Raw genomic sequence first — 16,669 nt, forward strand, 5'->3', positions numbered from 1 at the left:
CTAATGATTTATTGTATACCCATAGATTAGTGCATTTCTCAGCCTTCATCAGAGAAGTTTATTCTTGCAGTAATGGTGATTAACAAAGAGACCCACAATTGGTCAACTTGGGGAGAATAAGAGACAGACTTTGGAGTACTCAGCTCCAAATGGGATATCTATACTGCACCTCTTCCCAAGAGGCTCAGGGACTATTATGAAAGAGAATGTCGGGGGGGAAAACAGAGGTAGTGAATGAATACAACAGGGCAGTCACAATAGCTGTGCTTACACATCTGGTGAACTCATGGCAATTATGACAAAATACACAAGATCTGCAGAAGTTCAAGACAGACGGAATTCCCAGAATGGAGTGCAGGATGGGGGTGAGCATGAAGTCCTAACACTCGTAAGGAGCTATTGGTAACCATAGCTGCTGTGATGCAGTCTGCTTTCTCTAAGGATGTGACCCCTGGTGGGTCCACCAGGCTCCAGGGCCCCATACCCAAGAGTATTTGGGTAACACAAATTGGACTTGATGGGATATTTTTCAACACATGGCTTCTCTGTGTAGCTCTGGCTGTCCTGAAACTCAGTTATGTAGACCAAGCTAGCCTCAAACTCAGAGATATCCACCTGCCTCTGACTCCCACATGCTGTGATTAAAGGTATGTACTATTCATTGTACCTAGCTCACATAAAAATAAATTTTATAAAGTTTTAAAGATATAAAGTTGGGTGGGTAGGGAGGTAGAAGTAGGGTCTGGGAGGAGTTGGGGGAATAAATATGAGCAAAATATACTGTATGAAATTCTCAAAGAATTAATAAAAATATTTTAAAAAGAAATCTGATTACTTGCCTGCAAAATGATAAATGGTAATATTGCTTGGGGTTGTTAGATCCAGTAAAAGTGTTAGAGTAGGAAATAACTCAAAGACAAAATAAAATTCTCAAAAATTCTAAATTTTGAAAAATATACAAAGAACTATCCAGCTATAAGGCTTCTTTGGAAAGAGTTTAATGGCCCCTTTAAATTTCCTTTACATAAATTACCATTGAGACAAAAGCAGTAGCAAGTATATGAATTAAGCCATAGTAAAATACTGTTATAAATATTTAATCAATTTATCAATTCAATCAATATATCAGTAGGGATATATCAATAGCATGTTTTATAGAATTTTCAACTCTCAAAATATTGGGAAATGACATGTAAAGCTATTTTATAATTCTAGTAACTTATCTAAATTCCCCCTGAGTATTTAAAGAAATCACCTACCGAGGATTCTACTCATAAAAAAAGGAATTCTTCATAAGTTTTACCAGAGCAAAACTACAGAAGCAGAGCCCCAATTAAGAATGTAAGGTCTGAGGCAAGTTATTCATGAGTAATATGTAAAGCCTTGGCTTTCTTTTTAAAAAGTTTCCCTTTGAATGACACTACATTCAAAAAGTAGAAATTCAATATGCATGACTGAGCACATCAGATCTACTGTATATCTGAATCTAAAATAATCTTGTTAATCTTGCTAATATGTGTTTGAAAAGAGTCCATTGGTATTTAAATGTATTCTTAACACTATAGCAAAAACAGTTCAACTCATTACATGCTCCAGATCCCATAGGTTCACACAAGGCCATCCCAATTATGTAGCTATAATGCTGTTCTCACCAACTTACTGCACAGAGGCCTATAACTGAACTGGTTCAGAGGAAAACATAAAACAAAATTCTGATGAACAATTAGGTATACTAAGCCTTTACCCAATCTTTTTCAGTGTTTTCTGTTTCTGCCCTCACCATTCCTACAAATCTATTTATACTAAAGGCTACTTCTTAGAGGGAAAAAACAACAAAATACTAAACAACAAAGGTATAAAATAAAAATTTTTGAAGGCATCTGTAGCATTTTCAATGCAATGACCAAAAATTACCGACATTGCTTCATTGACTCATTCATGTATATATTCAGTAACAATGATTTACTAAGCATAGTAGGCATTATTCTAGAAATTAACTACACATCACTGAACAAAAATGGACAGACATCCCTGTCTTCATGAAACATTGTTAATGTGATGTGAAATAAGATTCATAAAAATATCTGTTTAATGAAATATGTTTCCATGCACTGGACCTTGGCTTTGAGATTCACAGCACCGGAAAAAATACGGGGAAGGGAAGAAAGAGAAAAAACAACTATGTTAAAGATTGTACAAGGTTAGGCTGGGTTGGGCTGAGGAATGTAGCTCATCTATCATGTACAAGGCCCTGGGTTTGGACCCCTGTGCTCCATAAACTGGATGTAGTGGTGCGTGCCTGTAATCCCAGAACTTGAGAGGGAAGGCAGGAAGATCAGAAGTACAAGCTGTACAGAACTATTCCCAAACTCAAAGTTGAAATAGAGCCCACACTTTAATTCAACAAGGACTATTGATAATTTTAACACAGATAAAAACTAAGGTAGTTATGGGACAATGGCCAACATTTCTTAGTGCAGAGGTTAGGGTTAATGATGTATGGAAATTTTCAAATATGGAAAATAATAGATGAAACATAGAAACTAAGACACTATACCTTAAGAGCCTATGTTTCCTGATTAAATAAGTCACCAGGGTACCCAATAATATAATCAGAATTTAAAAACCATTAAGTAACACACTTATTTTGTCATTGGAAAGTATATTGACAATATTAGAAAATTACTCCTATTTAAGTCTCACTTCCCTTTCTGATTATAAAATAAGTAATAACATGTGGTTATGCCCACAAAATCTGTAAAATCCTGATTTCTCAGAGATTTGACCTCTTGTTGTTGAGAAGGAATTCAAAATGATGCTGTATAGTTGTTATGATTTCTTGTGTTACATGACAATCCATTTACTTCTCCAAACTGAAATCTAGTCTAATACCAATATGTTCTAATATAAAAGAACAAATCAAATAATTATTAACAGATAAGGGTTATAAAGATATAGATATTAAATACCAATCTTTCCTAATATTAAACCAAGTCACCCCACATGAAGTTAGCTATGGAATGAAATTGGCCAAAAGGAAAGCCTAACATTAAAAGTAATGAAAAATCTAAGCCAGGCGGTGGTGGCGCACGCCTTTAATCCCAGCACCTCAGAAGGCAGAGGCAGGTGGATCTCTGTGAGTTTGAGGCCAGCCTGGTCTACACAATGAGTTCCAGAATAGCCAGGGCTACAGAGAGAACCTGTATCCAAAACAAGGTAATAAAAAACCTATTCCTTTGCATGCTGATTTAAAAAATAAATAAAACATCCCTCAATGGCATATATGAAAATTTTATAACAAAACCTATTATTTTGTGTGCTAACTTTAAAAATTCATTATTTTTAAAAGATAATGAATTATTTCAAATACTAAAAACATCAAATAAATACTTAAGAGTACAAATCACAATAAAAAGAAAGGAAAAACTTATAGTCAATCTGATTAAGAAGCATGATGACACAAAGAAAGGATTATTTGGTTGGTTAGAATGCCTGTTGAATCTCTTTAGGCCATAATTCATATATATACTTTACACAGGGTCTCAAGTTCATTGCATAGCCAAGAATGATCTTGAATTTTTGATCTTCCTGCTTCCACTTCTCTACTGTTGAGATGATAGTTGTGCAGGGCCATGTCTGGCTTATGTGATGCTAAGGTGAAACCTACAACTTTCTACATGCTAGGCAATCATTCCACCAGTTGAACTACATTCTCAACGCCATACTTTGTTCTTTTAAAAAGGATATATTTATTTACTTGTGAGTATGTGTGTGCACATGTATATGAGGGTGAGCCCACCTGTGCACATGGACAGAGGCCAGAACAAGGACATCAGATGCACTCTCTTGTCACTCTTCATTCATTCCTTTTTGAGGCTAGATCTCTTCAACTAGTTGAAAGCCAGCAGGCCCCAGCAACTCTCCTTGGAGCTGGGGTTACAGGCATTTATGAACACATCATACTTTGCCAGCAAACACACTATAGCAAGAACAACACAAAGAAAATAGACACGCAAGTCTACAACATACTGGTCATACAGAAAGGGAATTACTAAAGCTCTAGGAACTTTCAGCCACTGCTAGTTTCAGACTAGCCCTGAAATGATAATTTCATACTGATACCTACTTTACAATGCTAAGATGAGACTATATAGATGGTAGGCCCAATTTATTATTGCTGATTAAAATTATTGTGTCTACCAACCTTTGTGTTTAATATGAGGCCTTTTATTTTAATTAGATAAATAACTTTTTCAAGTTACCCTTACTTTTCTTGTCTTATCATATTTGTATGCATATGTATGTGTGCTGTGGTATATGCATTCATATACAGGAATACATATGGTGGCCAGAGCCTGATGCTGGGTATCTTCATCACTTGCTTTCCATCTTATTATTTTGAGACAGGGTCTTTCACTGAACCTGGAGTTCACCAATTTACTAGACTAGCAGGCAGTGAGCTCTAGAGATCTGCCTGTCTCTAGGGACCCATTTGTGTCAACAACCTTATAACACCCAATGTCAGGAGTACAAATGCATGCCCCCCAAACCAGGCCTTTGTGTCGGTAAAGGGAACACAAACTCAAGGTCCTCATTTCGATGCAGCAAGCATTTTAGCCACTGAACCATCTCCCCAGGCCAATCATTCTTTTTTCTGTTTCACATTTTTAATGTAGTTTCTCTTGATTTGGGGATCTTTTAAACATTGACAGGTCATGCATTTTTATATTTTTCAATTACATTAAAGAAATAATAGATTATTCATTTTATATCTCATTGAATTATTATATTAAAAAATAATCAAGTGCTGACTAGCTCTAAGATACGTGCCTTGTACTCTTCTCTTATTCAGCTTTCTCTAATCCTAAAATACTTCAATAATTGCTTTTCATAGAATTCTAAGATATAGATAGATAGATGATAGATAGATAGATAGATAGATAGATAGATAGATAGATAGATAGATCCAACTTTCTAGATACTTTCTCTCTGCCTCTAAATAATAATACAGCATTACTTTCTACTGCAAATCCCTTGCAATGAGACACAGGAAGGATGTCTCAGGCAAAGAAAAATAGTTTTTTTTCCAAACAGAATAAGCTAATTGTAATAGGATTCAGAAAAACAAGGGATCAAAACAGCTTGGTACTTGAAAGGGAGGCAGGAAGATAAGTAGTTCAAGGTCATCCTCAAATACAAAGAGCATGAGGCCAGCCTGTACTATATGAGAGCCTGTCATAAAACGGAAACAAAGGAGAAAGAGCTAACATAATTCTTGAGAACAAAACTGAGCTGTCCAGCCTCTGGGTCCTGGCTCTCCAGGCAGTGTCAGGGGTGGACTCTCTCTCTCATGGTATAGGTCTCAAGCTCGCCCAGTCATTGGTTGGCCACTCCCACAATTTCTGTACCACCTTTACCCCAGCATATCTTGTAGGCAGGGCAAATTGTAGGTCAGAGGAAATGTAGCTGGGTTGGGGGTCCCAGTTCCTCCACTGGAAGTCTTACCTAGTTACAGGAAATGACTAGTTCAGGCTCCATATTTCCCATTTCTAGGAGTCTTAGCTAGGGGTCACTCACCCTCATAGATTCCTGGGAGTTTCCATTGCACTAGGTTTCTAGCTCATTTCCAAGTTGCCCCTTATTCCAGCTACTTTTCCCAGTACTATCTCCCTCCATCCTCCCCAACCAGATCCTTCCTGTTCCCATGCCCACTCAACCCCATCCAGACCCCCTATCTTGAGAGACCTAGGATAGACTCAAACACACGTGGCAAAAAAAGGTCAATGAAATGATTCCTAATGGTATTCTGGTATACTCATAAACCATAGCCCAGCCCAACTATCATCAGAGAGGCTTCATCCATCAACTGATGAAAACGATGCAGAGACCCACAGCTAAACATTAGGTGGACTTTGGGGAAACCTGTGGAAAACGGGGAGGAAGGATTATGAAGGCCAGAGAGGCCAAGGACACCACAAGAAAATCCACAGAATCAACTAACTTCAGCTCATAGGGGCTCACAGAGACTGAATCGACAACCAGAGACCTTGATGGGACCAACCCAGGCCCTCTGCATATATGTGACAGTTGTGTCTTCTTGTGGGACTCCTAACAGTGGGAGCAGGGGCTGTCTCTGACTCTGTTACCTGCTTTTGGGACCCTTTCCTCCTACTGGGTTGCCTCATCCAGCCTTAATAGGAGAGAAGGTGCCTAGTCTTACTGCAAATTGCTATGCCATGGCTGGCTGATACCCATGGGAGGGCTGCCCTTTTCTGAAGAGAAAGGAGGAGGAATGGATGGGGTGAGGTTGGGGGAGGAACTGGGAAGAGAGAAGGGAGGGAGGAAGATGTGATTAGGCTGGGAAAAATTTAATTAATACAATTTTAAAAAAAGAACAAAAGTAGATTTTCTCTATTGAGACTATACTAAATTGAATATTGTCCTCTCTAATTTGATATCTACCTAGTACCTATGAATATCTTATCTGGAGGTGGGGTCTTTGCACTGTAATGAAGAAAAGGTCCCAGAGGGTTAAGTTGGTTCCCAAATCCAACATGACTTCTGTCTTTGTAAGAAGAGTACCTGGGCCAGCAAGATGGCTCAGTGGGTACAAGTACTTGCTGTTAAGCTTAACAACCTGAGTTTGAAACCTGGAATTTACATGGTGGAAGAAGAAGAGTGAATTTTATAAGTCTAAATGCATACATTTAAAAAATCTGTTAGAGGGCTAGCAAGATGCCTCAGCAGGTAAAAGTGCTTTCTAACAAGCCTGATAATCTGAGTCCAATACTTGGTTCCCACAGGGTAAAAGGAGAGACCAAATCTTGCCAAATAGTCTTCTGACAGACACATGAGCACTGTGGCACAAACACACACCACACACACACATAATATATTTTTTAAATGTATGGGTCTAGAGAGATGGATAAGAATATTTGCTGCTCTTGTAGAGGATCAGAGTTTGGCTCCAAGCACCCATGCTGAATGCCTTACAACTGCCTATAACTCCAGCTCCATAGAATCTGATGCCCTCTTCTACCCTGGACAACCTGCATTCATATACATACAAACACACATGCAAAAACCAAATCTTACACCTATGATAAATATTATACTAAGTAAGGGTACACTCAAGGCATTTCCACTAATAGCAAGAAGAGGCAGGTGCCCACTGTATCTACTCTTACTTGATATTATACTAAGTAAGGGTACACTCAAGGCATTTCCACTAATAGCAAGAAGAGGCAGGTGCCCACTGTATCTACTCTTACTTGATATAGTACTCGATGTATTAACTAGAGCATTAAGACAAGACAAAGAAATAAAAGACAGAAATAAGAAAGGAAGAGGTCAAACTACTTTTATTTGCAGGTGAGATTACTCTATACCTAAGAGACTCTAGACACCACCAGAAAGCTCCTATAACTGATAAGTACTTTCAGCAAAGTGGCAAGATACAAAAATCAGTAGCCTTCCTGTACAAAAATAGCAAATATGCTGAGAAAGAAATCAGGAAAATAGCCTTACAATCGCCTGAAAAATAAAGTAAAATGATACCTTATAATAAACTTCAAGAAGGAGTGAAAGACCTCTGTAATAACTTTAAAACACTAAAGAAAGCAAGTGAAGAAGATAATAAAATGGAAAGATTCCCCATGCTAATGAATCGGAAGAACCAATATTGTGAAAATGGCTATACTACCAAAGGTGATACACAGATTCAATGCAATCCCAACATCAAGATCCCATTGCTATTCACAGAAGAGACTCCAATTTCATTTCATTTCACAGAAATAGAAAAGAGAATCTTAGAATTCATACTGAAAGACAATAAACCTAGGACACCCAAAGTAATCCCACACAAAAAGAATAATACCAGAGCTATCAACATATCTGATCAAAATTAGTACAAGCAACACTATGACCAATCCTGTATGCTACCCAATAGGAAAACATGAACATAGCATCTCTTCTCTCATTAATTGACACCAAATTCAATATCAAAACACATTCTGAAAACTGTCAAGGTCATGAGTGTCAAAGCAAGATGAAAAATTATTCCATATAGGAGCAGCCTAGAGACTATAATCATAGATTAAATCTTTTTTCTATATAGGTCATAGCTGGAAAATTTGAATCTGAACTCTCTGGATAACAGATATGTGAATTGTTTACACTAGTTTTGTAACTTTTTATTAAACATGAAAAAATGTTTAATATTTAAACTTAAAAGAGTACCTGGTACATTTGTGTGATGTATAAATGTATAAATTCAGTTCTACATTAAAGAAAATATTTAATGGAAATTAACAGTTTCACAGGTACAGTTTACATAACTTTTAACACATTTTCCCTAACATCCAACTCTATCTCTGTCATTAATCCCTCTGTATGAGTGAAGTCTGAAGCAGGCATAAACAATGAAGGAAAAGCTGGTCAGTGAGAGGAATCAGGGCAGGAAAGGGAAAGAAGAAAAGCAAAAGACTATATTTGGAAATTTTGATGAGACCCAGTAAAGAAAGCAGTCTTTATCCTATTGAATCTCTTATACCTCCAAATCCCAACCCAGGAAAATACTAGGATAGTGATAGTGACATAATTAACTGCACTCAACCTCATAGCAGAGAAATAAACTCATTTTCATCCTTTGATTATATAGCATGAAATATTATCAAAATGATTTGACAATAAAAGGATGAGCAAAGAAATCTAAGAGCTAACTGGTGTCATCTTTTTGAATGTCCTTTCTGATACAGAACAAGGGAAGCAAATTGTTTTAAAGATCAGCTAAAAAAGTAGGACTGATCTCAAATAGAGTCTCCAAAAAGTTCCGCATAGCAGTGATAACTCTTCATGAATTTGATATAGCATATTTTCAAACTCTTGGAGAATAAGTGCAAAACTTCCACTTACCATTTCAGGGAGCCTCATCAGCATATCTTTACAACGTAATATGCACATAGATGCTTTCTGAAAATCCCCTTGAGCAACAGCCTAAGAAAGAGGGTGTCAATAAGTGGTTAAAATTAAATGACAAGATAACTGTCTCACAGTCTTATTTATTTTGTCTTTATTTGTGAGAGTGTGTGGCACATGCACATACATACTAAGGCTTGTGTGGAACTCACTATGTAGCCCAGACTGACCTCCAATACAGTGATCCTCCTGCATCAGCCTCCCCAAATGCTGTGATTATACCTGTGAGACACCACATAGGGCTTTTTTTTTTTTTCCAACAAAACGTTATAAATCACTTTCTAGGGGAGAAAACCCCTACATTTGCTGTTTTCTTCTCTTTATGTAAAGTCAAATATTCTCGTGCTTTGATTTTGGGGGATTTAACTCAGTGCTGGAGTACAGACAAATATTTAGAATCCATCTCCACCACCAAAAATATGTAAAATGCCTATCTCACTCTAGTTTTCTCCTCTATCAGCCTGACAAATATAAACCTTGATATCTTTCTAAATAGCTACTCCCACTATGGTTTTTATAGTAGAATATTTTAAAAAGAAAATAAATTAAGACAAGAATATCAATAAACCAAATCATACTTACAGAGATTAAAAATAATGATACCATCTATATTGTAAATATCCAGTCAATACTTGCCAAGGAAATCTTATAATTAAGAAAAATACTTCATATTAGGATGCTGCTTTCTATTCTCATAACATGCAAAACAATGAGACTAATGCTCAAATAAACTATAAAATGTTTATCATTATTCATTTTATTCTATAGAAATTAAAGCTATAGTAATACATGTTATTATAGTTTTAATAGAAATAATAATGAAATTCCACAGTAAAACAAAAGATGTGTGTTGCTGGAGGGCTTCTCTCCAGGTTCCACCAAGCCCTGGAGTCCCACAATCCACGTATAAAATAATCACTCAGACACTTATATTACTTATAAACTGTATGGACGTGGCAGGCTTCTTGCTAACTGTTCTTTTATCTTAAATTAACACATTTTTATAAATCTATACCTTGCCACGTGGCTGGTGGCTTACCGGCATCTTTACAGGCTGCTTGTCCTGGCAGTGGCTGCAGTGTCTCTCCCCCCTTCTTCCTGTTTCCCCAATTCTCCTCTCTCCTTGTCCCGCCTCATTGTTAAATACTCTGGCATAATGCACTGCACTAATTGTTCTCAGATTTTTTTTTACATTTTTTTTTATTTTATTTTATAATACTATTCAGTTCTATATAACAGCCACAGATTCCCTTGTTCTCCCCCTTCCTGCCCCCCTCCCCTTCCCCCCAGGCCACCCCCCATTCCCACCACCTCCAGATCAAGGCCACCCCCGAGGACTGAGATCGACCTGATAGACTCAGTCCAGGCAGGTCCAGTCCCCTCTCAGATTTTAACACCCAATAAAATCATTTACAAGTCTTTTCAAAATGAAGATTTTTGGCCCTGCCCACAGAATATGTGATTTCTTGGGTACACAAGAATGAATTTCCAAGTGATATAGATATTGTTCATCCAGGAACCACAAGCCACACTCTGAAAATCACATCTGTAGACCAATTCTATAAACAATCCTTTGGTCTCAAAATACTTTAACTGAAAAATTATCAAAGACTTGGTAGATGGTTGAGCAAGTAAAGGCACTTGGTGCTCTTGCAAAGTACCTGAGTTTGATTCCCAGCACCCACATGAGGCAGCTTACAACCACCTGTAACTACAGCTCCAGGGGATTCAATGTCATCTTCTGACCTCCATGAGCACTCACACACATGTGGCTTGCATAAGAGCGCAGGCAGGCACACATACTCATACACACACACACACACACACACACACACACACACACACACACACACAAATAAAAATGCTTTTTTAATTTTCAAGAACTTGAACATATTTTGTTTATATCAGTTAATGCCAGCACTTGGGAGGCAGAGGCAGGTAGACCTCTGTGAGTTCGAGGCCAGCCTGGTCTATAGAATGAGTTCCAGGACAGCTAGGGCTGTAACATAGAGGAACCCTGTCTCAAAAAGCCAAAAAGATCTCCAAACACATGAAAATATTTACCAATAGTATTAATTAAAACAAAAATAAATATTATTTATTTTAAAAATAACAAACCTGGGTGTGGTGGCACATACCTTTAATCCCAACACTCAGAAGGCAGAAGCAGGTGGACTTCTGTGAGTTCCAGGCCAGCCTAGTCTATATAGCAAGTTCCAGGACAGATAGAGCTACATAGAGTGGACATGTCCCAAATACATACATACATACATACTGAAACACACACAAATAAACAAACAGATACCATAAGATGTAGCAGTGTACTCCTGTAATCTCAGCATTGCACTCCTAAACTGAGGCTGTAGGACTGGCATGGGCTTCAGCCATTCTAGACTACAAGCGAATTAAAGGCAAGCATGGGCTTACATAGCATTGTCTTGCCTCAAAAAGTCTGTGTATTAACACTGTTATAAAAGCAAGCTAAATTATTCCAAAACAAAAAGTAGTGAATAGAGTATCATTTTATATCTTTGCAGATCTATTTAATTTCTAGCATTTCACAATGCCTGGATTCTTCTTTCTACATTATGCTTATGGTTGAATATATGAAGAAAATTTAGCTTAATACATGCATGTAGTTTGAAAATAGTCTTTTCAGATACTTGTGGATATTCTTCTTTCATACAATACCAAATTTCAAGTTTATTGAACTTTCCATCCTTTGCTTACATTAAGATCCCATAGGCCTACTTACATTTTGAATCAATCTTTAACCAATATGTGCTTTCATAAAATATAAAATGGTAATTTTTAAAAATTGCAATTAAAATGCAAATGTTAGTGTACAGAGACATAATACATAAGAAACAATCAAAGGAGAGCTGGTGAAAAGACTCAATGGGAAGATAACTTATCTTGCAAGCCTAATGACCTGAGTTCCATCCAAGAGCCCATGGTGAAAGGATAAAACTGACTCCCAAAAGTCATACTCTGATCACACACACACACACACCATGTACAAATTAATAATAGTAAATATCTCTTAATCAGGAGGGAAGACAGTGAGTTAAAGATAATTTGCATCTCCACAAATTTGAAGCAAAGCATTAGATGTGTGGGTAAATCTGTATGGCTATAGGAGAGGTGAGTGGCATGGACAGTACAAAAGAGCAACAATTATAACTAGATGGTAGCCAGAAAATTGAATTTTAGATCTGAAACAAAAACATAAAGCACTTGACAATAAAAAAAGTGGGGTTTTTAGCAAAAAGAAAAAAAAGAAAGAAAAAGAAAGCCTTGATGAGCTCCACAGGCACACAATCTGGTAATCTTCAAAATTACAGTACAAGCTAAATGACGTGTAATCATGCAGCAGGCAGGCAGAATGACTAGGGGCTAAGAGCCTCTACTTTGTAGCTCACTCACTGATGCTGCAGTAAGGAATCATCTAAGAGAAGTCTCACAGTCAAATCTCTATCAGAAGAGCAGAATATCCCCTTATGTTCTCTATCTCCTACCCCCAAATGCATCCTGCTCTCCACTGGGTAAGTGAGTAATCATCTAGAGAATCAGTGTGGGCCCAGAAAACAGGTTGGGATTTAGATGAAGACTTGTGGGGATGTGGCTCAGATCTACTTGGACAGGAAGCTTAGACCACCAAAAAGAAAGAAACCAAAGGCAGATAACATTGTGAAATCACAATCCTGCAGCAGCAGAATAGGGCAGGGAGATTAGCATATGAAAGAAGTCAGTTGGCCTAAAGAATAGAAACCCCTCCCCAACAGGGCTACTTACTTATAAGGACAGAGCACACATAAGAAAAGCCAAATAAGGAAAAGGCAGGTTCTATAAAAAATGATCCATATTCTCCCCATCCAGGGCCTTGGTCTTCTAACTTTTCCAGCTCTCTGGCCCACTTCTATCTCAGAAGTTCTTTCTCAATAAACCATCTCTATTTTTACAACTATCTAATTTTTGTCTATTTGTTTTGTTTGGAAACACAAGAACCTGTAAATCTCAAGTATATGGGTGACCTCTGGACTATGACCCATACCTATCACAGTCTGACCTCTAGGAAGAGATAAATAACTAGTTTTGTGTGGGTATGAGAGGGCAGGGATTGCTAGAACAAAGACTGGCATGACCAGGGTACAGAGAACTGTTACTAAGTACACTACAACTTGCCCTACAAGTGTAGATTGCTTTGCTCTGACCGTTTTCCACACCAGAGAAATTTAATAGAAATGCAGACAATTCGGGTATTTTCCATACCCACATGAGCAGAGATTCTGGTATGAGGGACCATCCAACCAAGTAGTCCTCTGGCCTAGTTGGTGGGACCAGTTTGAAGGCTGTGCCTATACTTCCCACATTGGCAAGCCTGGATGGGAAAACTTACTGGCAAGAATTCAGCCTGGGAATGGTCATGGAAACATTGCACAGTGGTAGCTTACAAAGGGCCCTTTCTGGGCTATCTTCTTAGGACTTCAGAAAGAAAACAACTCAACGTTCCCCTGCTAGTAAGTAAGCTGCAAAGAATGAGGCTAAGGGGAAAACTATCCTCTACCTCCTCGAGAAGGCTCATACTGCCTCTCAGTTTGAGCTTATAGTCCATTATAGCAAAGAAGGCATGCATAGTGGTGAGAGGAGCTGCCAACTATGGCACAGGGCATGAAACAGCAGGCCACAAGTCAACAATGAAGAGAAACGATTAAAAAGTCCACCCTCGCCGGGCAGTGGTGGTAGCGCACGCCTTTAATCCCAGCACTGAGAGACAGGAAACAGAGACAGGTGGAACTCAGTGAGTTTGACACCAGCCTCGTCTACAGAGCGAGTTCCAAGACAGCCAAGAGCTGTTACCCCGAGCAACTCTGTCTTGAAAAAACAAAAACAACAAAAAAAGAGTCCACCCCTTGTCAATCTGACAACCAAACACATCACTTAAAAATCCTAACATTCAAATTTGCAGGCAAATGGATGGAACTAGAAAATATCATCCTGACTCAGAAAAAATAACCCAGACTCAGAAGGACAGCCATGGTATGTACTCACTCATAAGTGGATACTAGATATAAAGCAAAGGATAACCAGACTACAACCCACAGCTCCAGAGAAGCTATCTAACAAGGAGGACCCAAAGAGGGACACATGGATCGCCCTGGAGAGGGGAAATAGATGAGGTCTCCATGAGCTAACTGGCGATGGGGAGAGCAATGGAGGGTAGGTAATGGGGGATGAGAACAGAAGGGAAAGGGATGGTCAAGCTGGGGCAGGGATGGAGTAGGAGAGCAATGAAAGAGATACCACAATAGAGGGAGACATCATGAGGATAGGGAGAAACCGAGTGCTAGGGAAGTTCCCAGGAATCCACAAGGATGACCCCAGCTTAGATCACTAGCAATTGTGGAGAGTGTTCCTGAACTGGCTTACCCTGGTAATCAGATTGGTGAATACCCTGTGATCATAGAGCCTTTCTGCAGTAACCAATGGAAACAGATGCAGAAATCCACAGCCAAACACCAGGCCGAGCTCCAGGAGTTCAGTCAAAGAGAGAGAAGAGGGATTCTATGAGCAAGGGGCATCAAGATCATGATGGGGAAACCTACAGAGACAACCAAACCAAACTAGTGGGAACTCTCTCCTTTTTTTGCATCTCAAATATATTTATTGATGCCACATCACAATTGGTACTTAGACAAGTTTATAGCAATGTTCCATGCTCCCATCTAACACAGCTTACTTAACTTTAGCCAACAGATACTTCATCTTTACTGGACTCAAGGAGTGGGTTAATGATGCCCATGAGAAGGTGTAGAGCCTTTCTAATCTTTACTTCTTTTATCAGCACTCCTGACTTTATAACTGATGAAGCTCATCAACTCCATTGCCACCCAATTGTCCTGGTATAACTGAATAAAGTAGGGTTTTACGGCATCCCAGACATTGTAAATAAGGCTTTGAAACAATCTCATCAGGACCAATGCTATAGGCTATACTAGACTCTATAACTTAATTGGGAAAGGTCCAATTCTCAAGTTTTGATTCAGAGGTAAAACTTTTTCTGTTTTGTTTTGTGTGGGGCGTTTACCCACCAACCCCACAGCTCCCCAGAGTTTTCTTGAGTGTGAGCAGCAGGAAATATTAGATAGAAGGATTTATTGCGGAGAATCTTGCGGAGATAAACAGATAGAAAATAAAGGACAGCCTCGAGAGGGCCTGGAACCTTTTCCAATGGCCCCGACTGTCTCTGCCCCAGGGTTTTTATAGAGATGCCAAGGGGTGGAGGAAAAGACCTCCTCCCCCCAGCACAGCCAAGTGTAGACCATCTCAGACACCTGCACTCAAGCCTGTGGTCCTAATCATCCTCTATCTATGCAGACCTGCTGGGTAAAGCCACGAGGAACCCGAAAACGGGATCCCACAGTTTTGGTTTTTGAGGAAGGGTGTTCTCAATGGGTAGCCCTGGCTGTCCTAGAACTCAATATATATGTAGACCAGGCTGGTCTTGACCTCCCAAAGATCTACCTGCCTCTGCTTTCCAAGTGCTGCAATTAAAGGTGTGGGCCACAATGCCTAGCCTCAAATGTCTCTTTAATAGTTCAAAGTCTCACAACTATGGGATCCTATAAAATCAAAAATAAGTCACATACTTCTTATTCCAAGAGAAAAGAACCAGACACACTTATAATTAAATCAAAGCAAAACCAAAAATCTAACTGTAAATAGCTCAGTGTCCAATGTCTGAAACTCAGTGTTCTGGGACCCAAAGGGTCTAGGAAGCTCCATCTCCTAGATCACACACACACACACACACACACACACACACACACACACACACACACACACACACACACAGCCTGTCTCATACATTCAGGCTGCCTCCACATCTATTGCTGTCTTTGGTGATTATCCTGTACTCCTGGCATCTAAAATATTCTGGAGTCTTCACTGCAACTGGGTTGCACCTTCACCAGTGGCCTCTCCGGGCCCCTCTTCAGGAACTCCAACTCTGTCACACACCATGCCAAACCTCAGCTGCTCTCATGAGCCCTTCAATCTGTAATGTTCATGCTGTCAAAACAGTAACATGGGAGATCTTACAAATTAACAAACTTGGTTGCCACCTTGAGATGCATCCCTGATCCCCTCTGGACCACAGCTCTACATACTGACCCTGAGAAAATACTTTCTAGAAGATTTCATCTCAATGATGCTGGTCTCACAGCTGATTTTTCAGTCCCAGCTAATGAGTAGCAATTGTCCCAGTAAATAAAAGGTTTTGCTTCAATGGTGCTGAACTCTTGTTAATCACAACTGATCTTTGAGCCCTAGCTGACCAGAAACCATGGGTTCTTAACTCAAGATATCACATTAACAACCCTGAAAGAGCCTTTAAGGGACGCTCAAATCCCCCTCTAACACTTTCCAAGCCAGGCCTCCATCAACAGTCTGCACACTAGAGAGACAGAGATCCCAGGAGCTGCTGAGTCCAAGAAGCTGAATGCCTTCACAGCCCCAATCTGTTGTTGAAAGCCTGAAAGCTTTCTCATGTTGCTGGGATTGAGTGCATGCTGGATGGCGGAAGAAGCTGGAGTCTGATGTGAGGGCGTGTCTGAGCAGCAGCCAGATCAGGAAGAAGAGATGGAAGGTGCACACACAGATTCTTCCTTGGACCCCTTTATATCTGGGCCAC

General features: G+C 39.2%; 1 protein-coding gene and 1 pseudogene across 1 annotated transcript in view; both read right to left on the reverse strand.

The window, feature by feature from the left end:
• Positions 1 to 16,669, reverse strand: part of Tex11 (testis expressed 11) — a 387,858-nt gene that overhangs the window by 333,033 nt on the left and 38,156 nt on the right. Inside the window, 1 exon segment of the mRNA XM_037199204.1 lies at positions 8,914 to 8,994. Coding sequence (XP_037055099.1) covers positions 8,914 to 8,994 — 81 coding nt within the window.
• On the reverse strand, positions 14,766 to 14,948 carry LOC114708642 (annotated as a pseudogene).

The sequence above is a fragment of the Peromyscus leucopus genome, chromosome X (assembly GCF_004664715.2).
Source record: "Peromyscus leucopus breed LL Stock chromosome X, UCI_PerLeu_2.1, whole genome shotgun sequence".
Lineage (NCBI taxonomy): Eukaryota > Metazoa > Chordata > Mammalia > Rodentia > Cricetidae > Peromyscus > Peromyscus leucopus.